We start from the raw sequence: 27,756 nt of genomic DNA, 5'->3' as shown, positions 1-27,756 counted from the left end.
AGGGACAGTTCCCGCCGCCGAACTTGCCGAGCGGCCGTGGGGAGGGTGGGGCGGCCCCGGAGCGCGCGGGGCCCGCCGCGATGGAGACCATTTGGATCTACCAGTTCCGCCTCATCGTGATCGGGGACTCCACGGTGGGCAAGTCGTGCCTCCTGCACCGCTTCACCCAGGGCCGCTTCCCGGGGCTGCGCTCCCCCGCCTGCGACCCCACCGTCGGCGTGGACTTCTTCTCCCGCCTGCTGGAGATCGAGCCGGGCAAGCGGATCAAGCTGCAGCTCTGGGACACGGCGGGGCAGGAGCGCTTCAGGTAGGCCGTCGGCGCCGGACCCCGGGCCCCGGGCCCTCCGCCGCCCGCCGCCCTTCCCCCCGCGTCGGCGCCGGAGTCCCGGTCCGGGGAGGCTCTCTGGCCCTTCCCCTCGAAAGTGCAGACATTCCACTCTCGCTTCCCCTCGCCCCTCCCCTTCCAGGGACGACTTCCTCCTCCGCGATCTCTCACTTCTTTCTTTGGCACCCATTTCCTGCGCCCCCTTTCGAGTCATTCATTCAGTCGCCTGAACCGGGGTCACCCTCACCGAACCCCCCTCTTCCCCAACCCGCTCGGCTCCTGCTGGTATTTCGATCCCCAACTCTTCGGTTCCCCTCTGCCTTCTCCTCAAACTCCGCGTCCCTTGCTGCACACGCCCGGCCGCCCCCCTCCGCGGAGCCCCCCTTTTCCTCCGCTAACCGAGCCGCGTCCCCTCTGCGCGGCCCGGGAGGGCTGCCAAGTAGGGCTCCCGGATTCGCCATCGGTCAGCAGTGCCCCGCGCGGTTGCTCCCGCGTGAGCTCCCCGAGCATCGCAGCGGGAGAGGGATGCGGTAATGGCTTGAGCACCTCGCAGCCCCGAATGGGGTCATCAGAAATACCGGCCACGACCCGTGGGGATGTGTCTTGTACAACCACCAGATGTGACATCAGCGACACGGGCACAGCTCAGGGTTTTTTGCTTTGTGTGTGTGTGTGTGTGTGTGTGTGTGTTTAAAGGGTTGAGTTCTCTTTACAAGTTTATCATCATCGGTGCTTTGGTGGGGCAAAGGTGTGCATACTGAGATCTGTCGGGAACTTTATTGTACTAGTATTTATAACATCCCAAGGTGAATGTATACGTTTCTAAACAGGAGGGATTCCAATGAGTAGTCTTACTCTAAATGTTCGCTTGAAACGCCGAAAGAAGGATTTCACAAAGGCGACTAAATGTAAATGTAAATTGTATGCACTTGCTGGACATGTAAGACCGAATCAAATACAAAGCACATTTTAATCTTCTAGGATTCAAGGACACTTTTTTTTAGAGGAAGGTAGGGAATCTGAGATGCTATAGTCCTTGGAGGTTTTTAAAGATTTCAAATCAATAAGCAAGCATTTTGCAGTCTTCAAGTACGGGGCTTGTGAAATAGAGTACTCCATGCGAGGACTTCCCAAACATGGTGTCCCCTCACCCGCAGCCAGCATCCATTCCCTATGAGCTCATCTTACTTTTGTGAGGTTGTTCCAGCATTTAAAGTTTTGGCTTCCATTCCCAGCTATGACACTGATTCATAGAGATAATAAGTGAACTGCTTAGCTTGCTTATACCTTAGTTTTCCTATGTATGAAGTGGAAAGATGGTAAAGACAGCCCTCCAGAACGCTGTGAAAGGTTTTTGATTTGAATTATACAATACCTGGAATTTCATGAAGAATTTTTTTTCCACTTCAGGAAGCTTCCTTTAATTAAAATAATTTTCAAACTTCTGATTCCTCATCTGTGAAATGAAGGAGCTCTAAGGTTCCTTGTAGTTTTACCAGTCTAAGATAGATTACCAATTCCTTTAGCATTTACTAATAGCTCTTGCTTCACCCCTCTAAAGTGGATATAATAAAAACATGTTTTGAATGCTTTAAACTTCTACCATCTACTATGAATTGCAACTACAAGAAACATGGGTTGGTAAAATTTTATTATGTCTAATTGTTTCCTTAACAGTGGTTCCTGAACTTACTAACAAGAGAGTACAGGATAATTAATTAGATCTTAAAGACCTTTCTGTTAAATAGATCATTCCCTTTAAGAAGAAAGTAAGCCAAAACCAGTTTGGCTCAGTGGATAGAGCGTCGGCCTGCGGACTGAAAGGTCCCAGGTTCGATTCCGGTCAAGGGCATGTACCTGGGTTGCGGGCACATCCCAGTAGGAGATGTGCAAGAGGCAGCTGATCGATGTTTCTTTCTCATCGATGTTTCTGACTCTCTATCTCTCTCTCTTCCTCTCTGTAAAAATTCAATAAAGTATATTAAAAAAAAAAATAAGAAAGTAAATAGTAATTCATCTTATATACATTATTAAAACCAGAAGGTAACTCCCATAATAATATAAGAAAATTTAGGAAATGTTTACCAAAAATGAGTCATACTTTATTTTGTCTGGCTCTTTAATAAGATGTATTTATAAATACATACATATTTCAGTAGCTACCTCCAAATACTTGATTTTTCTCTCATTTAGCAGGATGTCTCACCATAAAATTGCACTTCAAGAAATTGCTGTTAAATCACTCTGTATCATCATGAAAATACAGATACTTATTTTGAATAATAGATATCCTTGAACACTTATTCCATAGAAAGATACTATAGTTCATGAAGATACAATTCTGTCAGTTGTAATTATACCATTAGGATTTTGGGAATTTTATATTTGGAGGTTTTTGTTAGTTTAAATATAAACTAACAAAAAGGAACCTCCTTTAGACAGCTTGGCATATAGCTTGAAAACATAGACAAAATAACAGTGAGCCAATAATTATAACTATGATTAGCCTTAGTTTTCTTTTTCCCCTCCCAGCTTAATTATGATATAACTAGAGGCTCAGTGCACAAAATCCGTGCATTTGGGGTGGGGGTGGGGGGTCCCCTCAGCCCAGCCTGCACCCTCTTGCACAGTGATGGCGAACCTATGACATGCGTGTCAGAGGTGACACGCGAACTCATTTTTGTGGTTGATTTTTCTTTGTTAAATGGCATTTAAATATATAAAATAAATATCAAAAATATAAGTCTTTGTTTTACTATGGTTGCAAATATCAAAAAAATTCTATATGTGACATGGCACCAGAGTTAAGTTAGGGTTTTTCAAAATGCTGACACCCTGAGCCCAACAGGTTCGCCATCACTGCTCTTACAGTCCAGGAGTTCATGGGGGATGTCCAACTGATGGTTTAGGCCCACTCCCTGTCAATCGTACATCCTTAATGCTGCTGTGGAAGCAGGAGAGGCTCCCACCACTGCCGCTGCGCTCACCAGTCATGAGCTCAGCTTCTGGCTGAGCACACTGACCACCTAGGGGCAGCTTCTGCGACGAGCATCTGCCCCCTGGTGGTCAGTGCACATCATAGCAACCGGTCATTTCGCCGTTCAGTTGATTTGCATATTAGCCTTTTATTATATAGGAAGGAAAGACAAATAAAGCCTTCATTTTCAATGTCCAGATTAACATGCTTGCAGACAATAACTACTTGAAAAAACTAAAAGGGAACAAAATAAAAATGAAGAAGATTTAGAACAGAGATTTTCAACCAGTGTGCTAAAAGAATTTTTAAAACATGCAATACCTGACTATTTAGTCAAAGGCACTGACCTCTTTTCTCTTAGATTGTCAAATAAAAAATGGCAACAACCAATACAACAATAGCTATCTGATGTGAATGAATCAAAATTATACCTTTTTGGGGGGTCAGATTGGCAAAAAATATATTTTTCTATGTGCTACAGAATTTTAGTAATTAGTTTATGTGTGCCATGAAGTTAAAAAGTTGAAAATCGCTCATTTAGAAAAATAATGTATATGTGAGCATATTGTAAGTTGTAATATAACACGTCTATGTTAAATTATTATTATTAACACTATGTTTTAGTGAGGATAAATGCTAAATTGCTGTATTAAGAGAGTCAAAATTATAGTTCTGACATTAAAGATAGAGGTTTATTTGACTTATGTAACAAGCAGTTTTAAGGTAAGTGATCCAAGTTGGAGCGCCTCTCCTACAGGCCATCATTCAGGTACCGTCCTTCTCATTTTTCTGTTATTCTTAGGACATAATCATCTTCATAGATACTGTATTCCATATCAGCGGAAGGGAAAAGAAAACACTACCTCCAGGTTCATGAGTAGATGCTTAACCCCTGAGCCACAGAAGCTGAGTGATACTTTTCTTTGTGTAAAAACTTTTTAGTTTGATGTACTCCAACTTGTTTTTTTCTTCTTTTGTTTCCCTTGCCCAAGGCAATATATCAGAAAAAATTTCTACGAGAAATGTCCGAGATTTTCTTGCCAATGTTTTCTTCTAGGATTTTTATGGTTTCTAATTTAAGTCTTTAATCCATTTTGAGTTTATTCTTATGTGTGCTATAAGAAGGTAGTCTAGTTTTTTCTGGGGGGGGGGGGTGGTTTAAGTATCTGTCCATTTTTCCTAATACAATTTATTGAATAGACTGTCTTTAGCCCATTGTATGTTTTTGCCTCCTTGGTCAAATATTAATTGACCATGAAGTCATGGGTTTATTTCTGGGCTCTCTATTCTGTTCCATTGATATATATGTCTGTTTTTATGCCAGTACCATGCTGTTTGTTTTTTTAATATATTTTTATTGATTTCAGAGAGGAAGGGAGAGGTAGAGAGAGAGAGAAACATCAATGATGAGAGAGAATCACTGATCAGCTGCCTCCTGCATGCCCCTGACGAGGGACTGAGTTTGCAACTTGGGAATGTGCCCCTGACCAGAATCGAACCCGGGACCCTTCAGTCTGCAGGCCGACACTCTATCCACTGGGCCACACTGGCTAGGTCAGTACCATGCTGTTTTGATTACTATGGTCTTGTAGTATAATTTTATATTAGGTAGCATGAATCAAACTTTTCCCATAAAAAGCACTTTTATGAGATAAAGAAATAGCAATGTTAGCTGTAAGTAATAGGAGACCTCAAGGCTTCACACCAGATTTGGCCTTTTATTTATTTTCCTTTCATATTATCTGACTTTCGAGGTGCTATAGTTTCAGCCATTGGTTATCAAGCTCAGAGAATAATGTCTTCCTAATGCAGTGCTTCTCAAAGCATGTTCTACAGAACACTCATCTTTTAGGATTCATTTTAAAAGATGGGTTCTGTGATCAAATACTTTTGGAAATCCCTGTATTGCATATAGCATTCTCTTACATGAATATCAGTAAGGCTCTAAGAAGTATTGTGGCAAAGAAATCTGTTTAACTTGGATTAAACTAGCATTTCCCAAAATTATTTGAGGGACGATTTTTAAAATGTGAAAATCTATGATAACTAGTGTCTTAAGGAGTATACTTTGAGAGACACGACCTGAATGAGTTGCTTTTGTCACATTCATTGACCATAACTGTTCAACTTTTTATGTTTGGAGCAATGGAAGACCTGCAGACACTAGTTAACCAGCAAATTAACTTAGGAAAGGGCTATAAGCACAAAGTGCTATCTAAGGGATCAAAACAGACAGGTAAAAATCAACCGGAGAAAACAAACTTAATAAGGGAGAAGGTAATGTTAAAACAGACCAAGAAAAGCTGTTCTTAATTTCCTCAGAGAGATAATAGAAAAATATTGTAATCATAAATGAAGAATAGGATACTATTTTTTTAAAAAGAATATTCTGAGAACAAAACACTTTTTGGAAACATAGTAGAAAATATAAAACACTCAATATAAAGTTGACAAAATCTCTCAAAAAGTAGGACAGAAGGACAAACACCTAGAAAATAGGAAAAGAAGTTTTTATTTAAAAGTAGAGGATTAGTCCAAAGGTTGAATACACAAGTAACAAAAAGATAAAACAGAAAGAAGAGGGAGAGAAAGAGAGAGAGAGAGAGAGAGAGAGAGAGAGAGAGAGAGAGAGGAGATATCATCCGTGAAGCAATTCAAAAAAATTTTCCAAGATTTAGGGACTGAGTTTTCAAATTGGAAAGGCTCAGTACAATACATCAAAGACACATTGTCATAAAATTCTAGAACACTGGAGCCACAGAGAAGATCCTACAAACTTTCGGGGGGAGAGGAGAGGTCACAAAAAAGATCAAGGACATCAAAATTACAACTAAACTACAGAACAATCATTATTCAGAACCACCTGAAACCTAGCCAAATGGAATTTCTACAACTAGAGATTTAAAGAAGAAGCTGTTGAGACACTGAAGGGGCTGGTCCCACATCCACATGTGGTGGATAAAAATTGGGAGGGATATCTTGACTTCAGAGGTCCCCCTGGAGGGGTTCTAGCCCCACACCAGGCCCCGCATCCCAGGGTTCTAGTGCCAAGAGGAGAAGTCCCGTAACTTCTGGCTGTGAAAACCAGAAGGGATTGTGGCTGAATGAGATGGAGGGTTGCTGGAGTCACTGGCGTTCATCTTAAAGGGATCACACATGGGCTTACTCAGACTCACTTTCTGTGATCTCCATGTCAGAACAGCAGCTCTAGGGACACCAGACGTACTGGAAGGAACTGGATTGCCTGGCATCAGGGCAAGCACTAGATGAGCAGCTTTTTCCTAGAGAAAAGTGTTGGCAGAGGCCATTGTTCCTTTTCTGAGCCATCCATCTTCACACAGAGCTGGCAGGGGGTGCTATATCTGAGTCTCCATGAACCTGGCTCACACTGTTCACCCCACCCTAGTGATTCCTTGAGACCTCATACCTCCCAACTTGTGGGCCACCCAACCTGTTTCCAGTGATGTTTCCATACAAATCGCCTATTTTAGCTCCTGCTTCAGAATTTACCAAAACCTCTCAAACCAGCAGCACCTGGCTTCAGCATGGCCCATACCTCTTGCTAAGTGACCCCAAGCCCAGTACTAACAGCAGCCAACCTTATTTCACAGCTTGGCTTCACCTGGGCACCTCCAAGCCCAGCACAAGTAGCAGCCTTCTGTAGATCACTTTCTAACTCATGCAGAGCACAGGTGGAGGCTGACCTTGGCCTGCACCTCCCAGGAGGCGCCAGAACCAGTGCAACTGGTAGACAACTTCAGACCACGTCAAAGCACCACCCAGCCACCTCCACATTCAATGGGTGGACTCTGCTGGCATCTGTGGGGTCCCTGCACAGCTGATGCTGCATGTTCATGGCAGCCAGTCAGCCTACGGGTAAATCCCTCCTATTGACGTGCCAACAATAGCAATTACAACTACAACAGGAGGGTATATACGGCTCACACAGTGGGGGAGAGGAAACACTTGGAAGATTCAGATATAGCACCCCCTGGGCAGCTTAGGTGATCAGGAGGCTGTGCCACTGGATCCTACAGAACACCTAATATATAAGGCCACTCTACCAAGCCCAGAAGATGTGACGCTCTACCTAATACATAGAAACAAACACTGAGAGACAGCTAAAATGGAAAGACAAGAAACATGTCTCAAATAAAAGAACAGAAAAAAACTCTAGAAAAAGAAGTAAAGAAAAAGGAGATAAGCAATCTACTAGATGCAGAGTTCAAAACATTGATTATAAGGAAGCCCAATGAACTTAGGAGAAAAGTAGATAAATTTAGAGAGAACTTCAACAGCATAAAAAAGGGCATGGAAGCCATAAAAAAGAACCAGTCAGAAATGAAGGATATATTAACTTTAATGAAGAATAATTTACATGGAATTAATAGTAGAGTATGAAGCCAATATAATGAGGCAAAAACACCCATCAAAACAGCATAAAGAAAAAAGAATCCAAAAAAATGAGGATAGTGTAAGGAGCCTCTGGGATAACTTCAAGCATATCGACATTCACATTATGGGGGTGCCAGAAGATAAGAGAGAGAGCAAGAAATTGAAAACCTATTTGTAAAAATAATGACAGAAAACTTCCCTAACTTGGTGAAGGAAATAGGCATTCAAGGCCAGGAAGCGCAATCCCAAACAAGATGAGCCCAAACAGGCCCACACCAAGATATATCATAATTAAAATGCCAAAGGTTAAAGACAAAGAGAGAATCTTTAAAGCACAAGAAAAAAGCATTTAATTACCTTTAAGGGAGCTCCCCTAAGATTCTCAGCTAATTTCTCAACAGAAACTTTTCAAGCCAGAAGGGATATGCAAGAAATAATGAAAGTGACAAAAAGCAAGGACCTATATCCAAGATTATTCTACCCATCAAATCTATCATTTAGAATCAAAGGATATATAAAGAGCTTCCTAGACAAGAAAAAGCTAAAGGAGTTCATTACCACCAAACCAGAATTACATGAAATATTAATGGTTCTTCTTTAATAATAAGAAGGGAGAGGACAGATAAAAAATATAAACAATAAAATGGCTATTAATACATATCTATCAACAATTGAATCTAAAAAAACAAAATACATGAACAAGCAGAACAGAAATAGTCTTGTAGATACAGATAACATTTTGATGTTGACAGATGGGAAAGGAGTTGGGGGGATGGATCAAAAGGTGAAGGGATTAAGTATAAATGTGTTGTCATAGAATAGTCATGGGGATATAAAGTACAGCATAGGGGATATAGTCAATAACATTCTAATAACCATGGATTATGTCAAATGGGTATGAGTTTTATCGGGACGATCACTTGGTATGTTATATAATGTCTAGTCCAGTGGTTCTCAACCTTCTGGCCCTTTAAATACAGTTCCTCATGTTGTGACCCAACCATAAAATTATTTTTGTTGCTACTTCATAACTGTAATGTTGCTACTGTTATGAATCGTAATGTAAATATCTGATATGCAGGATGGTCTTAGGCGACCCCTGTGAAAGGGTCGTTTGACCGTCAAAGGGGTCGTGACCCACAGGTTGAGAACCGCTGGTCTAGTCACTGTGGTGTACACCTGAAACTAATATAATATTGTATGTCAATTGTAATTGAAAAATAAAAATGATTTAAATTTAAAAAAAGATCAGGAATCAGATTGACCTTAAATTTCCTTAAAATAACAGTTGAAGCAAGAAGACAATGGAGAAATTATTTCAAAATTCTGAAGGAATTCTGTATCTGACCAAGTTATCATTCAGCTGTGAGAGCAGAAATCAAAGTTGAAAGATTTCAAAATATTACTTCATGCATCTTTTTAGGAAGTTAGTTGAGGATGCACTATACACACACACACACACACACACACACACACACACACAGAAATAAACCAGGAATGAATAGGAACTACCTGTGAAGAAGGGTAAAGCAAATTCCCAGGAAGATGGTGAAGGGAGATCTTAGGATAATCTCTCTGCTGTAGATACCAAGGACAACCAGGCCAGATTGGAGCAGGGCAAAAGGTTGTAGGAGAGACCTCTTCAGGAAGGGGAAATTGACAGAAAAACTAATTTGAATTACCTTCTTAAAGGCAACTGGTAGAGAGTTTGGGGTTGGAGTATTGGAAACTACATGAAATTTAGAGAAAAAGAAGAAGATGTGGTAGGGACTTAGTGCTCATTCATATTTGATGCCTCTTCTGGACACATGTGAGGAATAAATTTATCCTCCTGCATTTTGCAGAATCATGTGACTAATTGTGGCCAGTGGATTTGAGCGGAAGTTTCATGAGATGGTTTAAAATACAGCCCAGATTCTTTAACATTCTTCCTATCTAGATGTAGGTTGTTTGTTACTGCCCATAACCTAGTCCAGGGGTGGGCAACCTTTTTGTGAGTGCGTGCCAAAACCAGCAAAATCTCTGACTCAAAATTCTTCTGCATGCCAAGCCTAATTATTTGAGAACATGTTATGCCTACTTAATATCTCTTAAGGTGTACATATGTGAATAACCTTGAAGAAATAATAAAATTCATTCGAGCGACAAAAACACAGTATATGATGATGAAAAATACATTTATTTTTTAATGTATACATGTACACTGATAGTCCGACAAAAAACTTTATGACTCTGTTTGATATTATCAGTGGGACTTTTGCTGCTGCATCACTGATGACAGAGATTTTACATCAGGTTTATATTTCGTGACCTTCAGAGATATGCACGAGCTACTACTTTCATCCGTCAGGCTACTCCTATTACAAGACTTAGCAAAATTCATCACTGAGAACAAAGATTCACAAGCGTATGTGGATGAAACCAAAACACTGGTTAGATCTAGGAAGGCAGGGAGAGTTAAGGCAGAGGCATAGAAATTGCTCTTCCCCTCTCTCGTCAATCCATGTCTATGGTCTTTAAGATAACTTGTTATGTAAAATGATTTATTTATCTAAGATGCACCTACACTGAATTTATCTGAAAAATAAAAAAGTCGATATTAAGAAAAAAATTGTAAATGGAAGATTATAAGAGAGGGTGCCAGCAAAAGTTACTGGTGTGCCATGTTTGGCACGCGTGCCAGGGGTTGCCCACCCCTGACCTAGTCTATCTTGACTAATACGGAAGATAATTATTAATTCTAAAGGAAATAAGTCATAGATTACTCCAGAGCTCAGCAATGAAAAGAATCTCCATGGTCAGAAAAACATAAGTGCTAAAACATGATCTTTCTAAAAGTATGATACCATGATATTGGCAGGTTGGAGGAATGGAAAAAGTAAGTGTGCACGTACGTATAACTTTGATAAAAAATAGAGAAAGAAAAAAGGAAAAGAACATAATCTATTCAAAGGACTTGACAATAAAAACTGCATAATTTCACAGACAGCAAAATGAGGAAAGGATAAACACGAGTTATAAATTCCACTATGTGCAGAGATATACCAAAGCACATGAGACAGAACAGTATAGAAGAAGCCTTATGGGAACAGACGGAAATCACAAAAATGGTCAGAGAGTTAACCCAAGAAAAAATATTCTTTTTTTTCTCTTATCTTTTCTGTTCTTTTTTTTTTTCTTTCTTTTTTTGGTTAATCCTTTCTGGAGGATATTTTTTCCATTGATTTTAGAGATAGTGGAAGGACAGCGGACAGGGAAGGGGAAAGAGGAGAGAGAGAGAGAAACATTGATGTGAGAGAGCCACATCAATTGGTTGCTTCTCCAACCGGGGCAGGGAACCTGTAACCCAGGTACAAACCAGCGGGCCAATATTCTAACCACTGAGCAACACTGCCCAGGGCAGAAAAAATATTTTTTATTATGTTAGGTCACATAATGCACTGTGTTATATGGAAAATAAAATACTTATGAGAAGCTGGTCTTCATCATCTTTGTTCTGCAAAAGCATGCCAGAAAGCATTGAAATAAGTGAAATCTGTTATGTACACTTTCTGGTAAAATACCAACTAGAAAATAAGTATCATTTCATCATCACCTTATAGGCAATTAATGAAGCTAGAAACATTTCTCATTAATTTCCAAATAAATTATTTTGATTTTCACACAAAACTTGTTCGCCTTCCAGAATCCACTGCAAAGTACAATTTGAATTACTTTCTATTTAAATACAGTACTTTTTAAAGAAAATGTAGATTATTTCACCTATATGCTTATAGCATATGTAATTATTCAGCCTATTTTTCTCCTTTTGACTTCACAGATTCTTACTATAAATATCAAAAGGAGATAAGCTTTTTTTGTTTTTCTCTCTGTATTTTCCCATTTGCTCAGCATTCACATGCTGGTTGAGCACAGTCTGACAAAATCTGAATTAATTAACCTGGCTCTTTATTCATTTACAAATATTGATAGGACTCACGTGTGCCCAGTCTGTTTTAGACACTTAGGGATACAGCATTCCAAAAGACCTGACAGGAATCCTTGCTCTCACGGAGAAAGGCTATAACCAGAGAAGCTGGAAAAACTATATAGGATATCAGAATGTCTTACCTGCTACAGAGGGAAATAGAGGCTAAACGGTGAATAGAGCATGCTAGGTGTGATAAGAAGGCCTCACTATCTTTCTTTCTTTTTTTAAAAAAAAATTTTTTTATTGGTTTTGGAGAGGAAGGGAGAGGGAGAAAGAGAGATAGAAACATCAATGATGAGAGCAAATCATTGATTGGCTGCCTCCTGCATGCCCACTATTGGGGATCGAGCCCTTGACCAGAATTGAACCCGGGACCCTTTAGTCCACAGGCCGACGCTCTATCCACTGAGCAGAACCAGCCAGGGCATAAAGTGATGCTCTTTTATAAAAGGAAAATACAAGATGGTCAGGGATTAAGTCCCCATAGTCAAAGAGATAATATGGCTCCTTTTTCTTATCAGTATTATATATAACCTCCACAACCACAAACTTGATTTTTGATGAAAGACCCTGGGATTATAAAAGAAAACAATTTTAATATTTGTATAAAGAAAAATATGTCATAAGCTTTAAATTTCAGAATCTTAGGCAAGGGCAGGGACTGTTAGCATCAGTAACAATAAAAGGAATGGGGACACTTGTTTCATCTCCTGATAACAGTGGGAAAGGCCCAGATTACAAGGCAGGGGTCGCAGTAAATAAAGCATCAACACAGCGAATGTTCCCAGAAGGAGGCGGAGGAGTGGAATATCATAGTGACAGAGGCTCTCCTGACACTAATGCTTTCATAGGCTGCTTGCTGCCCACAGCCTTTGGCATTAAAATACTTCTAGCCTCTAAATGCCTATTTTACAATTGGCAAAGCCACAAGAAGGGCATTTTCAGGATGGAACATCTGGTTCATTTTACCGAAGTAAGTCAGCAAGTGCTCTATATTTTGTTGCTTTTTAAGAGGCTTGTGCACATCCAACCAAGTTCATAATAACAGCATATAACCTTGCCACTTTCAGACAAAATTTTATATATAAGTAACTAGTATAAATAATCTTGAGCATTCTAGGGACTTTTGTCCTTCATATGACAACACCATCCTACTTTAAGCGCCTTCCAGGAAACTAAATAACTGTTTAATGTGAGATATCATTGACATTTTTTAGAATGTCGGTAATCATGTAATTTGTGTCAAAAAATTCCAAACTCTCCAAAGGATATCATTCATACTTAATTGCACTGCTCTTATAGTAAGTAACTCATTGTAAATGTAAGCAAACTTCAGTGCTCTCAATATCATTTATCTATGTATTTCATAGATAAAATATGTATTTCAGTAAAATTTAAGAGGAAAATTAAACAGTTAAAAATGTTTACATAGGCAAGGTGACCACATTTTTCTATTCTAAATCAAACATACATATAAGAATAAACATTGTCGATAAGTAAAGAAAATGTGATGTATACATATGATTGAATGTTATTTAGCTATAAAAAAGGAAGTCCTATAATATGCTACAACAGAGATGAGTCTTGAGGACCTTATGCTAAGTAAAACAAGCCAGTCACAGAAGGAAGGACAAATACTGCACGTACCTAAAGTAGTCAAGCTCATGGAAGCAGGAAGTAGAAGAGTGGTTGCTAGGTGGTGGGAGGAGGAGATGAGCTGCTGTTCAGTGGTGCATGGGGTTTCAGTCATGCAAGATGAAACATTGTGCTGTAGTTAATAATACTCTACTATGCACTTAAAATTGTTAAGTGTAGATCTCATGTGTTTTTCAGCCCAATCATTTTTTTAAAAATATATTTTATTGATTTTTTACAGAGAGGAAAGGAGAGAGATAGAGAGAGTTAGAAACATCGATGAGAGAGAAACATCGATCCGCCGCCTCCTGCACATCTCCTAATGGGGATGTGCCCGCAGCCCAGGTACATGCCCTTGACCGGAATCGAACCTGGGACCTTTCAGTCCGCAAGCTGACGCTCTATCCACTGAGCCAAACCGGTTTCGGCGAGCCCAATCATTTTTTAAAATAATGAACTTCGGCCTCATGAAATTTGAAAATTTAAAAATATCTGTAACTTTGATTTGTATTATTCTTTTCTTATAAAATACTAGAGACCCGGTGCACAAAAATGTGTGCACTTGCGGGGGGTCGGGGGGTCCCTCAGCCCAGCCTGTGCCCTCTCGCAGTCTGGGACCCCTCGGGGGATGACCACCTGCTGGCTTAGGCCCGCTCCCCCGGGGATTGGGCCTAAGCTGGCAGTCAGACATCCCTCTGGCAGCCCAGGAGCCCTCGGGGGCTGTCCACTTGCCAGCAGGAGCAGGCCTAAGCTGAAGTCGGACATCCTTAACACTGCTGAGGAGGTGGGAGAGGCTCCCACCACCACCACTGTACTGGCAGCCATCAGCCTGGCTTGTAGCTGAGCAGAGCTCCCCCAGTAGGAGCGCACTGACCACCAGGGTGCAGCTCCTGCATTGAGCGTCTGGCCCCTGGTGGTCAGTGTGTGTCATAGTGACCAGTCATTCCCAGTCTTTCTGCTGTTAGGGTCAATTTGCATATTACCCTTTTATTATATAGGATAGAGGCCTGGTGCATGGGTGGGGACCGACTGGTTTGCCCTGAAGGGTGTCCCGGATCAGGGTGGGGGTCCTGCTTGGGTTACTGGCCAGCCTGGGTGAGGGGCTGAAAGGTGTTTGCAAGCTGGTCACACCCCCTTCAGGGTGGGGGTCCCCACTGGGGTGCCTGGACAGCCTGGGTGAGGGGCTGATGGCTGTTTTCAGGCTGGCCACACCCCCTTTAGGGTGGGGGGTTCCCTCTGGGGTGCCTGGCCAGTCTGGGAGAGGGGCTGAGGGCCATTTTTAGGCTGGCCAAGCCTCCCTGGCGACAGAAGCTCCCAGCCTCTTTTTTTTTTCTACCTTTTTTTTTATTCTGGGATTTATTTACCTTCTATAATTGAAACTTTGTAGCCTTGAGAGGAGCTCAGAGCCAGCCAGGGCAGGTGGGAGGGAAGCTTGGCTTCCTCCATCGCCAGGGGCAACCCAAGCCTCCTGCTCACTCCAGCTCCGTGGCCACGGCGGCTGAAAGCAGGTGTTTGGGGTTTATTTATCTTCAATAATTGAAACTTTGTTGCTTTGAGTGGAGCTCAGAGCTGGCCATGGCAGGTGGGAAGCTTGGCTTCCTCCATCATTGGGGCAACCAAGCCTCCTGCTTGCTCCAGCTCCGTGGCTGCTAGCCACCATCTTGGTTGGGTTAATTTGCATATAGCTGCTCTGATTGGCTGGTGGGCGTGGCTTAAGGCATAGCAAAGGTACAGTCAATTTGCATGTTTGTCTTTTATTAGTGTAGATATGTAAACTGAGCAATCAGGTCTTTGGTTGCCAGCAACAAAACCAACTTGAGGACCTTAATAAAAAATGAAAGTAACTGGAAGCATATCTGAGGCACAGAGACTTGGTGGGAAACTAGAGGGACCATGTCTAGAATGAACCAAAAGATCCCAGGAGTTTTGGGCAGCAAGAACCACAGAAGGCCAGGTGATCCCCACAATATTGTTTTCCCTTTTTTTGCCTATTTACGCACTTCCATAAGAATCCCAAAATGACCATAGCCAGTTTGGCTCAGTGGATAGAGCATCAGCCCACAGATTAAAGGGTCCCATTCCATTGGTCGGATTCCATTCCAGTCAAAGACACATACCTCAGTTGCAGTCCGGATCCCTGGCCCTCGTCGGGGTATGTGTGGGAGGCAACCAATTTATGTGTCTCACTCACATCGATGTTTCTCTCTCTCTGTCTCTCCCCCTCGCTTCCACTCTCTAAAAGTCATTGGAAAATACCCTCAGCGGAGGATTAACAAAAAAAAAAGGGGAAAAGAGAATCCCCAAATGGACTGTTAGCAGCCCCAGCTAATTCAGAAGCTTCATGTGGTTCTCTAGTGAAAGCATTTCTCCCTTGGGTACTAAACCTTTATATCAGCATAGTTTAGAGTTATAGGGATTAGGAGCAACAAAAAAGTGTTGTGTTAAGTGTAATTGTGAGAGGTACCATCACCCCATTTTCACCCCTTGTTTCCCAAACCACTGCATCTATTTATGGGGGGAGGGAGAGAAATACCATCTACTCTATTCCTCACTGGTTTAGAACATATACATCCTGAAGGATCATGCCAAAATTTTACAAATCTGGACATGAGCATAACTGAATCTTAATACCCATTCCACAGTTTTATAGGACAAGATGTGACAATGACAAGATCACTGAATTCCATGGCACCAGGCCATTTCCCTATCTCTTCCTCTCTTAAGTGAAGTTTTTGGTCTGCATCAAAGTATGGGATACCACGGCTGTATAAGGCATTCCATAAGTTCATGGTAGTGGTGCAAGTATCATTTGAATCCAGATTAAATGTCAGTTACAATGAGGACATATCAGTGTCCCCTCCATGATGACCCTCCCAGAGTAAAGTACCATATCCAAGGTGTCAGTAGCTGCTGGGAAAATGGGTATTGAGCAGTGACAGTCCAGGTAAGAGAAAGTCTCTGTTGAGCCCAGTCATAGCCTCCAACTCTCCACCAAGACCTCTTTGAGTCCAAACCGGGGTGAAAGTTTACTGACTTAACTGTAGGACAGAATGTGTTGTTTCACTGATTATTAGGAACTCCTCCATGGAGGGGTTTATGGTAACTATTCACATAGGATACAAGTATTCACATCCATCAACATACCTCTTCCCCGATACCTCCTGTTATCAGTCCTCCAATCTTGTTTTTTTCCAACATGTCAAACCCTTATCCTCCGCTCATGAATTGGTGTAGATTCTTACCTACATCTCTCCATCTCTTCCTCTGGGAGAAGTTCCACGCGTGGGAGGGTTTCTCGTTTCCTTTGACCTTCGGGTTGAATGGGGCTGAGCAATGCCAGCATATTGTTTCCAGCCATCTGTAAGGCAGACTTGAATTTTTTTTCCTCTTTTATTGTAGGGAAATCCAGATAAGGCCACACATTGAGAGGGCGCTGCAGGAGTGGGTGTGCTTGGTGTTTGAGCCTTGTTACTCTGGGTCCCCGCAGGTTCCAACCCTATTCCTGCCTATATGTATGACTTCTGCTTGGTGACAAAGTTCCAGCCTGATGAGTCAGAGAACACTTAGCTCTCGGTGAGCACTTAGATTGCAGTCGCTTGGTATTCCACAGCCAGGCATTTATTTGGTCTCTTATCAAAGAAAGCTTGCAAGCCACAAATGATTTCTCAAAAGTGAAACAGCTCTTGAAAATGAGAGCATGCCTTTATTCCAAAATGCCACTCCTATAATTGTCCAGTGGAACTTTCCCAGGCTTGATAGAGCATTCCAGTCTGCTATAGACACTTTGGGTCAGCTCTCACATTAATGTTTCTCTTTCTCCCTCTCCCTTCCTCTCTCTCTCAAAATCAATGAAAATATTTTAAAAAATAAATTAGCTCTAACCGGTTTGGCTCAGTAGATAGAGCGTCGGCCTGCGAACTGAAAGGTCCCAGGTTCGATTCCGGTCAAGGGCATGTACCTTGGTTACGGGCACATCCCCAGTAGGGGGTGTGCAGGAGGCAGCTGATCAATGTTTCTCTCTAATCAATGTTTCTAACTCTCTATCCCTCTTCCTTCCTCTCTGTAAAAAATCAATAAAATACATTAAAAAAATAAAGAATTATAGTAAAAACATGTTTGTGGGCTGAGATATTGATCAAAAAGTAGATTAAATTTTGTAGTTTTTGAGGTAGTGAGCAATGCTGCTGATGAAAATGAAGTGGATAAGAAAGGCAGAATAAAGGGGAAAGTTCACTAGAGACAAGAAGATCAAACTTAGAGATGGCATAAGATAGTTCAATGGATGCTGAAAACAGTGATCAGAAGGTCAGGAATTGAGATAGAAAGAAAAACAAAACGAAGTGCTAATCTTCAGTACATGGAGAATGACCAAGCAGTTGGCAAATGACAACAGATGAGCCTGATGGCATAAGCCTCGAAGGAGCAGGGAATTTTTTCACAACAGGGTCGGGAGAGAATAATTATCTGGAAGTGGCACTGGGGAGGCAGAAGGCACCTCCTGATCTTACGGAATGAGCATGAGCATGCTGCAGGGAAAGCTGCGTTCTCTGCAGGCTGGTTTCAGTTAAGGCAAGGAGGAGGAGAAAACATCCTGAGAGAAGACTGTTCTCTGAGAGTGGGATAGGAATTGCTAATAGTGTAGCTTTCTAGGCAGGTTTTTAAAATATATATGTATAAAATATATATATATAAAATATATATATATATTACAGGTCTTCCACTTGGGAGGAACAAGATGTGGCTAAGAGCTTATAACCCTGATCCATGTCCTTCATAATTCACCTTCCCCATCATACCACCATCACACTGGGTTTAGGGTATGCTGTATCCCTTTTACCAGTATTGCCAGAGTATAGTCTCATAACTCTTAATTCTCCCATAACACACCCGAGACCAAATTGAAATCCATTCATATATTTCTCCCTTCTCTTTTTCCCTGTTTTTCCTTTCTTTAAATCATCCATTCATTCTGTGAGACTTTCAAAGCCCACAAGGAAATAGATATAAAGTAACATGCAACAAGATGTCGTTGCTGATAAAGAATTACTATTCATCAACTCTTGAATTCTTTACAGCGAGCCCTACCTACCTAGTTTGTTTAGTATCTATTCCCTACCTCTTTGTAATACCTTCAAGAACTTCTAGAGATCTACGTGTCCTGACTCAAGAGAGGAGATCCGAAGAAAGATAGGTGCTTCCTTGCCCTCGCTGTAAGACCTGCCTTTCAGGTTTCAGTTTTCAGCCCGAAGGCCTGTCTCTTCCTCTAAATTGGCAGTCTTTAACCCATGTGCCGCAAGAATTTTGACAACATGCAATACCTGACTGTTTAGTCAGGGGCACCTAACTCTTTTCCCTTAGATTGTCAAATTAAAAAATGACAACAGCCAACACAACAATAGTCCTGTGTGAATGAATGAAAATTACACCTTGTTTTTTGTGTGAGATCAGCAATATACTAGAGGCCCGATGCACGAAATTCATGCAAGGCGCTTGGTCCTCACGGCCCTGGCTGCATTGCGGCCCCGTGGCCCTGCGGCCCTGCCCACTGGTCGTTCCAGAAGGTCGTTCTGCCATCTGGTCTAATTAGCATATGAGCTCTTTATTATATAGGATATTTTAGTGTGCCACAGAATTTGAGTAATTAGTTTATCTGTGCCATGAGATGAAAAAGGGTGAAAATCACTGTCCTATTGTTCAATTATATTATTATTATATAGAAAATGGTAGGTGTCATATTAAGACCCTTTATTCTAACTAATCATTAATAAGGGCTGTTTTATAGCATAATTGCATATACTTTGCTGTAATTTTCTTTTACAGAATTATTTGCCAGCTGTATTCCAAATGTTTTCAAAGTTAAATACAAGGTACTAGAACACATGGCATTTCCTACAGTGTAAGACATGCCCCTGCCTAATATACAAACATTTATTTCAACATTGAGTTTTCAACCACAAAAGCATGTTTTCTTGTTTTGTTTTGTTTTTCCTCACCTGAGGATTTTTATTTTATTTTATTGATTTAGAGAGAGGAATAGAGAGAGAGAGGGAGAAACATCAATGTGAGAGTGAAACATCAATTGGTTGCCTCCTGTACTCACCTCAGTGGGGGTTCAAACCTGCAACCTAGGTATGTGCCCTGACTGGGAATTAAACCCACCACCTTTTGGTGCACAGGATGACGCTCCAAACAACTGAGATACCCAGCCAGAGCAAATACATGTTTTTAAAAATTATACAAATGGTAAATTAAGTAGGATAGGGAATAAAAGTAATGCAGATTTAGTGCTGAATAAATTAAAGCTTTCAATCTTATAATATAACCTTAGGTTTCTCCTAAGGCACTGTACATCAGCATAAATTCACACATATAAAGATGAGCAGCAAAACAATAACAAATCAGTTATCCCTCAATTTTTTAAAATATATTTTATTGATTTTTTACAGAGAGGAAGGGAGAGGGGTAGAGAATTAGAAACATCAATGAGAGAGAAACATCAATCAGCTGCCTCCTGCCCACCCTCTACTGGGGATGTGCCCACAACCAAGGTACATGCCCTTGACCAGAATCTAACCTGGGACCCTTTAGTCCGCAGGCCAATGCTCTATCCACTGAGCCAAACTAGTTAGGGCTCAATTTTTTTTTTTTTAAAGCAACAACTGAACTGAACTGCATTATTTGTAGCCTGCTAAAGAGAGTGGGAGATTTTTTTTTATTGTCAATGGCTGTATAATATAGTAGTCTTTGAGAAAATATTTTAAAAATATAATCACCTGAGAATCTCTCTGGTGGGAATTCTAAGGAGAAACAGGAAAGCAGGAGAAATGGCAAGATAGGGGAATAAAATAACTTTCTTCACACTCCAAGCAAATGGTACTTGTGGTATCGGGTCACAGAACTGAGCTGTAATTTCAGCAATAGGGATAATGAAGGTTTGCAAAACTTGAGAATACTAGATAACCCAGTGGTCCTCTGCAAAGATCTTTGATGCATCAGCAAGTAACAGATGAGTTTGCTTAAGGATGATCTCAATTCGAAAAATCACTGACAACTTGGAAACTGAGACACATGCAATCTCTCGCTCATATAACACTTAGTGCTTTCCCTCCAATAAAATTAATCAGTATAACAGATATTAAGTGACATCTATCATTTGCCAGGTAATATGATTATTAGGTACATAAATGAAAAATATTTGATCCTCAAGGAGTCTTGAATTTAGAGGGAGACATACCAGCAATTCCAACCAAAACATTTAAAAACTGACATACTGGCAGTATACTAAAGGTCTACTACAGTGGTTCTCAACCTTCCTAATGCCGCGACCCTTTAATACAGTTCCTCATGTTGTGGTGACCCCCAATTTCATTGTTACAAATTGAACATAATTAAAGCATAGTGATTAATCACAAAACAATATGTAATTATATATGTGTTTTCCGATGGTCTTAGGCAACCCCTGTGAAAGGGTCATTCGATCCCCAAAGGGGTCGCGACCCACAGATTGAGAACCGCTGGTATATTGGAATGTAAGAGGAGTGCCTAAGAGAGGTGGAGGGGGAGAGGTCGATGGCAGAAAAGGCTTCTCACATACATGATTTTAGATCTGACTCTTGAAGGAGACATGGAAGTTTGCTAGGCAGAAAAGGATAGAAGACATTCTAGGTAGAGAAAACAACATATGTAAAGGCAAGAAGAGAAAACATAGCAAAAGGCAAGAAATATACAACAGTATAGGCCAGTGATGGCGAACCTTTTGAGCTCAGCGTGTCAGCATTTTGAAAAACCCTAACTTAACTCTGGTGCCGTGTCACATATAGAAATTTTTTGAGATTTGCAACCATAGTAAAACAAAGACTTATATTTTTGATATTTATTTTATACATTTAAATGCCATTTAACAAAGAAAAACCAACCAAAAAAAATGAGTTCACATGTCACCTCTGACACGCGTGTCATAGGTTCACCATCACTGGTATAGGCCTTGCTACCTTGCCTCAGGTTCACTCAGAAACAAATGGGACACTTGAAAGATTATCTGAAAAGGGTTTAATGAAGTAACTATTTACAGAAATGTGGGAGAGGTCAAGGGCACCAACAAAGGATGGTGAAGCTATTCAGGGATAGTAACAGTGGGAAGCCACTGACCACCTGGCCACAAGGGGCAACTGAGGGGATGAAATCTCCAGAACCTGGTGAAAGCCGTAGCCATGGGGGGTGGAGCTACCCAACAGGAGCCTTGATCAGAAGCAGAGGAACACAACCAAGTCACAGCCTGGCTTGGAGTTGGGGGATGTCCATACCTGTTCTCCCTTCCAGTCTCCAGCAGGCACCTCCCACTGGCTGAACCCAACTGCAAGCCAGACGGCAAGGGAGTCTGGGAAAGCTTTCTGTAAAGGGTCAGCTTCCTGAGGCCCAGAGAGTGGAGACTAGATCTGGAGATGCAAAAAATCACTTGCATAACCTTGGCCAGTGTGGTTCAGTTGGATGAGTGTAGTCCCATGCACCAAAAGGTTGCCATTCAGAGCATATATCCAGGTTGCAGGCTTCAGTGTGGGAGGCAGCCAATGTTTCTCTCTCTCCCTCTCCCTTCGTCTCTCCCTAAAATCAATAAAAAACATTTCTTTTGAAAAATCATTAGCATACCTCATCTCACCTCCAAACAATTTTCTGTTTCTTTAGTAGGGATATCATAGGACTATATACGAGTATATAGCAAGTTTGCCCTTGTTTCTTCTCTAATAGAAAGGAGCTTATTTAATTTAATGACTGGGAGATACTCTTAAGATCTGGTTTGCTAGCAACCTCTGCCCTTCACCAAATCTTTCTGTGTGCCTATTTTTAACCACAATGATATAATAGTTATTCTTTCATATATTTAAAAATAATAATCCTAAGACAGTGTGAGATGCTTATTTGTCTATCTGAAAATAACGTTTGTTGTCAGTGGTTCACTTAAAACACTATATACTTGATTTATAAATTCTAGTTTAATCACAGTAAGGTATCTTCAAATTTTATTATGGTGCAACTTGTCCTTTTACAACATTTTTTTCTCTTTATTTTTCAGATCAATAACTCGATCTTATTACCGCAACTCAGTTGGTGGATTTTTAGTATTTGACATTACTAACCGACGATCTTTTGAACACGTGAAAGATTGGCTGGAAGAAGCAAAAATGCACGTACAGCCATTTCGGATTGTATTTTTGCTAGTGGGACACAAATGCGACTTAGCTTCAATACGTCAAGTTACAAGGGAAGAAGCTGAAAAGCTGTCAGCGGACTGTGGTATGAAGTATATAGAAACCTCAGCAAAAGATGCTACTAATGTTGAGGAATCCTTCACTATCTTGACAAGAGACATCTATGACCTTATCAAAAGGGGAGAGATTTGTATTCAGGATGGCTGGGAAGGGGTGAAAAGTGGTTTTGTTCCAAATACTGTGCATTCTTCTGAGGAAGCAGTGAAGCCCAGGAAAGAGTGCTTCTGCTGACTTCAAACATGCCAAAGAACCGTCAAGAACAGGTGGACATCATTCCAGGATAGAGACCACCATCAGCACTGTTTTGTAAGGTGTTTGATCCAGAGCACTATGCTAACATGTTACACTACAAGACTCAGCGTTTTGCTAAAATATCAGGCAAAACAGACAACTTTTTCTTGAAACTATCAACTTACCCCCTTTCCTGCTTTGTTAGCTTATAGCTGAACTAATGTCCAAATATGTCAATATTACTCATTTTTCTTGACAGTTTGAAATGGGGTTTTTGTGCATATATAGTCTGATTGAAAAGATTTTATCAGGAATTATGTTGTCTTGTTCATTTACTAATATTGAATAGTAAAGTGATTTAAAAGTGCACTGTTCACTTACAAATTAAATAATCTCAGAGTTATCAACTACTAGACTAAAATAGCAGTTCCTTGTTTAAGGTAGAGTACCAGGTTTTTTAAACATTTAAAATATTTATCTTCCCTTAATTTTGCCTAAACATAAAAAAATAAGTTTTGTACTCATTTTTGTTCTCTGATTTATTGCTCCTGAAAAGTTTATGTTTTATGAAGCTATCTAAGGATCCACGCAAAATATTGTATTGCAAATATTTATAATGATAAAAACAAAGGACCACTTATCAGCGAATGTTTTGATGTTACAGCATACTGTTTTAGACAATAAAAAGAAATGTATTTCTATACTGACATTTTCAAAAAAGTAAATGCAATTTACCTTGAACTATTGTCAAAATTACCATATTTTCCCATGTATAAGACGTCTCCATTATAAGATGCCCTCCACTTTTCCAACCCCAGATTAAGAAATCAATATTTTGAACATTTTGCTGGTTTTCCTTGTAAGGCCTTCTTCTTTTTTGGCATCTTAAGGAGTTGTTCTTCATGTTTTCTCCACTGTCTGATCATACACTCAGTGGGAGGAGGTCCAAATTGTCTCTCTGCAGCTCTATTTCCATGCACTTTTGCATAGCTGATTTCATTTGTATTTTGCAGAGTAAGACAATCGCTTACCGGTATTTATCTTTTTGTTTTCTGATGTCTTTATGGGCTCAGAATGCTCTGGTCCCTGTTGCATCTGCACACTCTCCACCTCCACCTCCAATTAGGGCATCAGCTGACATCAGTAACAATAAGGCTTGTGATTGGAGAAAGCATGTTTGACAAGGTATGGGCAGCTATGCACCCGCAGGCTCCCTCCTTGGCTGACTTCCATGTATAAGACGACCCTCAATTTTCAGTCTAACAATTTTAGAAAAATATAGCATCTTATACATGGAAAAATATGGCATCAATATAGGTAGATATAGAATGCTTTTAGTAACTGCTTTTTTGTCCAAGTAAATTTCTAAATTTCCCCATTTCCAATACAAGTGTAGGAAAGATTTTTCTGGTTAGTTGGTTAGATGTTAGATACATTTAGCATTCAAGTTATATTTTACATCTCATCAGTAAAAGTAAAGATAAAATAATGAGTTAAGTCTGCAAAATGACTTTTGAGTTTCCTAATTTTGAACTTACTGGTTAAATTCCCCTCCTGGAAGGGACATTTTGATGACAATCTCAAATATTTTATAGCATACATTTCTATTCTGTTCTGTAAACCATTCCTATCACAGAGTGGCACCATGAAGTTGACTTTTTGGAACCATGAGGTTTTTACTGTTAAACTGTAGTAGCTTCATTTTGTTTGAAAACCAAAGTGGTATGGTGGAAAGAATATTTAAGAAGGAATCAAAAAACCTGCGTTCTAAGCTTGCGTTTGCTGTCCTTTGTCACTTAACCTCTCTAAGCATCCGTTTTCTCACCTGTAAATTGAAGCTGATGATCCATTTATGGAATTACTCTGAGAATCAACTGAATGATGTGAAAAAGCTTTGTAAATAGAGAAAGCAGAATACAAATGTGGGATTGGTGTCAGCTGCTCATGGGCATGCTGTTCTATTTACAAAGGATTAGAATGTGGTTTTCTCATATTCTTTCCCTGCAGAGAGAAAGCAGAAGGAGGTGCATGTTCTCATGGACCTGGGGGAATTCTTGGTTTGATGAGTACCCTCTGCCCTCTTATCCTGAAGCACCACTCCTCCAAAGAGCAAATGCTAGAAAGGGAAATCCCAGGAGACTTAATTGAAGCAAAAGTCATATTGGAATCTAGTTTTTGTGCATCTTCAAGGTAGATATTATATTTTTAAATACATGTACATTTTCTAGGTTCATGTAAGTATTTTTAATAGTGCTTATGGAGAGAAAAGATATAAATTATAACATCACTATATAATTTTTGAATATTTATATTGTCAACATTTTCTTGATAGCCTTAGATTAATTTCATGTGAGTTCACACTATAATTGACCAGATAAGAAAATACCTGTCCCCAAAATGTGAAGCAATCTATTTTTACTGTTAAAAATTTAAATCTTATAATTTTTCACCAGTCCAAAATGGCATAAACTCAAAAAGTGAATATCTAACAAAAGGTGAATAAAGTTAAACACCTAAAATATAAAATGTGATTTAACTTTCAGTGGACACATTTTTTAATACTAATATTTGCGCTAACGGGTATGATCTGTTCCAAGATTCAGAGTATAATTAAGGAATCAGAAGAAACAAATGGGAAGGCAGGGCCCCAAAAGTTGGTAACTACCAAGGTCACCCGTGAGCAGAAGCAAGCCTAGAACGCTGGTTCTCCTTACACCTTAGTCGGTGTTCTTTCCATTGCCATGCTGTGTGAAGCGTGTATGTGTTTGTGTGTGCGGTGGAGAAAAGGGGAAATGAGAGCTAACTGAATCCACAAAATACTAAAATTGGACTAAATCATTTTGAGGTTATAGAGGAGCTATTTATGGTAATACAAGATTGCCAAACATGTGTATAAACGTAGCCAGATATCTTTATCCAGATATACATATATGTATAAATATATAAGGATATAAAATAGCTGACCTATTTTCTTACACATCATTATACAGAATATGAATAATAATGCCAAAATAGTGAAAATATCTGTTCACGACCAAAGTGTCTTAAAAGTCAGATATACATAAATTAGATACAATTGAAATGATTTAATTTATAATTTATTTAATTTAAATTTAAAAATTTTAAACTACTGAATGATGTAGCTAATTATTAAATATTTTAAATAAATGTGATTTTAAAAAATAAAAAACTATCCAATCATATGATACACTTGTCCCTGACAGAAATTTCTCATCTTGAGTTGAATTAACACTTTTAGTGCAAGTGGTGATGTGATGGTTCATTAAATGAGAAGCTTAAGCCAAAATGATTATGTAATCAGAGTGCTTTTAAATGTGATCTTTATATACATAATAGTAGCAAACAAGATTTCTTGAGCCTGGAATCTTGAGAGTTTGCTCTATGATTTTTGTGTGTGGCAACCAAAGCCATCTTTATTATTAAGATAACTTTACCAATCTATTTATCCAACTTTACAACATCAAAAAACTGTGGATTAATAAAATCATTTTAAGAGTGCTTTTGTCAGATTTTATATTGCCCTTGGTTCAATTAATTACAAAGCTTCCATTGACTTCAAAAAGTGCACTACACAGGTATTTGAATAATTTCCTTAGGTCTGACATAGTGAGAAGGATTTGAAAGACTAAAGGTCCATTTCATAAGCTAACTCGTTTTTCCCAAGTAACTGCCTGGAGAGATTTAGTTGGAAATGCAAAGAAAACATGTAATCTTTGAGAGGAAAGAAAAAGATTGTAAAGGCTTTAAATTTAGATCCTTTGTATTTTAATATAGAATACATTCCCAACTAGAAGCTAACTTGGAAATTCTATAGCTGAAAAATAGCTCTTTCTGCTTCAGAATCTTTCTAAATCCAAATATATTTCTATAATCTTAATAACCAGTGAAAGTAGACACATGAGTGATGGGCTATGACAGTATCAATCACTACACTATCTAGTTCACTTACTACATGTAATTATGGTGGAGAATAAATGAAAAATTTTTTTAGGATTTTAAAAATTAGCCCTAGCCAGTTTGGCTCAGTGGATAAAGTGCCAGCCTGCGGACTGAAGGGCCCCAGGTTCAATTCCAGTCAAGGGCACGCACTTTGGTTGCCAGGCTCCAGGGTGAGTGTGGGAGGCAACCAATGAATGTGTTGAATATGTCTCTCTCTCATCAATGTTTCTGTCTCTCCCCCTCCCTTCCACTCTCTAACAATCAATGGAAAAATATCCTAGGGTGAGGATTAACAACAACAACAAAAAAATACTTTAAAAATGTTCCTTATTGTTATCTCTCTGGGTAAATTTTTTTGCCTTTTTTTTGAAATAGTGTCTAAAACATTGTGACATTCAGTAACTTTTAATTGATGGTTATTATATTGAATTAATCCTATTAAATTTTGGTTCCATATATATATAGTTTTAATTTATAGATGCCATTCCATTCCATGAAACAAACATGTTTTGCTAAAGTCATATCTTGTCTTTTTTTTTTAGAATGACAGCCAATGGAAGATATGGTATAAACTCTTTTGAAGTATGTTATTAGTGTTATTTTATTTTAAATAATGAATAAAAGAATGAGAATGAGAACTATGATTGTTACATTATCCATCTTTAGTGAACCATCTTTAGTGGTGCTTTTAAAACAAGCAACTATTTAACTGCAATCAAATGCATGTGTGTGTGTTCACATATTAAGTGCAAATAAGAATCAATTAAACAGATGGAATTTCTTATATATTACATAATACCTTTGTGGACTGTGGGTTAGAACCCCATAACCAAATATTAGTGTACTGGAAGGCCAGCGCACGAAATCTCGTGGCCCCACCCACCCGCTGCCCCACCCTGTTTGCAGCCCCGCCCACCCGCGCTGGTCTTTCGTCATTACAGTGTTAGAGCCACAGGCCTTTTATAATATAGATATGCAGCAAAATGTATGTATAAAA

The 27,756-nt window shown here is 39.8% G+C and overlaps 1 protein-coding gene across 2 annotated transcripts; it reads left to right on the top strand.

Annotated features, from left to right (window-relative positions):
• Positions 1-27,336, top strand: RAB39A (RAB39A, member RAS oncogene family). 2 transcript variants are annotated; one of them, XR_011472866.1, is made up of 3 exons: positions 1-307; positions 22,373-24,989; positions 27,302-27,334. XR_011472866.1 is itself a non-coding variant. In XM_070425984.1 (2 exons), exons 1-2 carry the CDS (start codon positions 81-83, stop codon positions 22,797-22,799), a joined length of 654 nt encoding a protein of 217 aa, XP_070282085.1. In that variant the 5' UTR covers positions 1-80; the 3' UTR covers positions 22,800-27,336. The 2 variants fall into 2 exon arrangements, 1 of the variants encoding a protein (XP_070282085.1); XM_070425984.1 differs by having other exon boundaries at positions 22,373-27,336.
• The last annotated feature ends 420 nt before the right edge of the window (positions 27,337-27,756 follow it).

The sequence above is a fragment of the Myotis yumanensis genome, unplaced genomic scaffold (assembly GCF_028538775.1).
Source record: "Myotis yumanensis isolate MYYU_CA2020_CCGP unplaced genomic scaffold, mMyoYum1.0.hap1 SCAF_10, whole genome shotgun sequence".
Lineage (NCBI taxonomy): Eukaryota > Metazoa > Chordata > Mammalia > Chiroptera > Vespertilionidae > Myotis > Myotis yumanensis.
The sequence above is the reverse complement of the archived record's forward strand: the minus strand, read 5'-3'. Positions and strand labels throughout refer to the sequence as shown.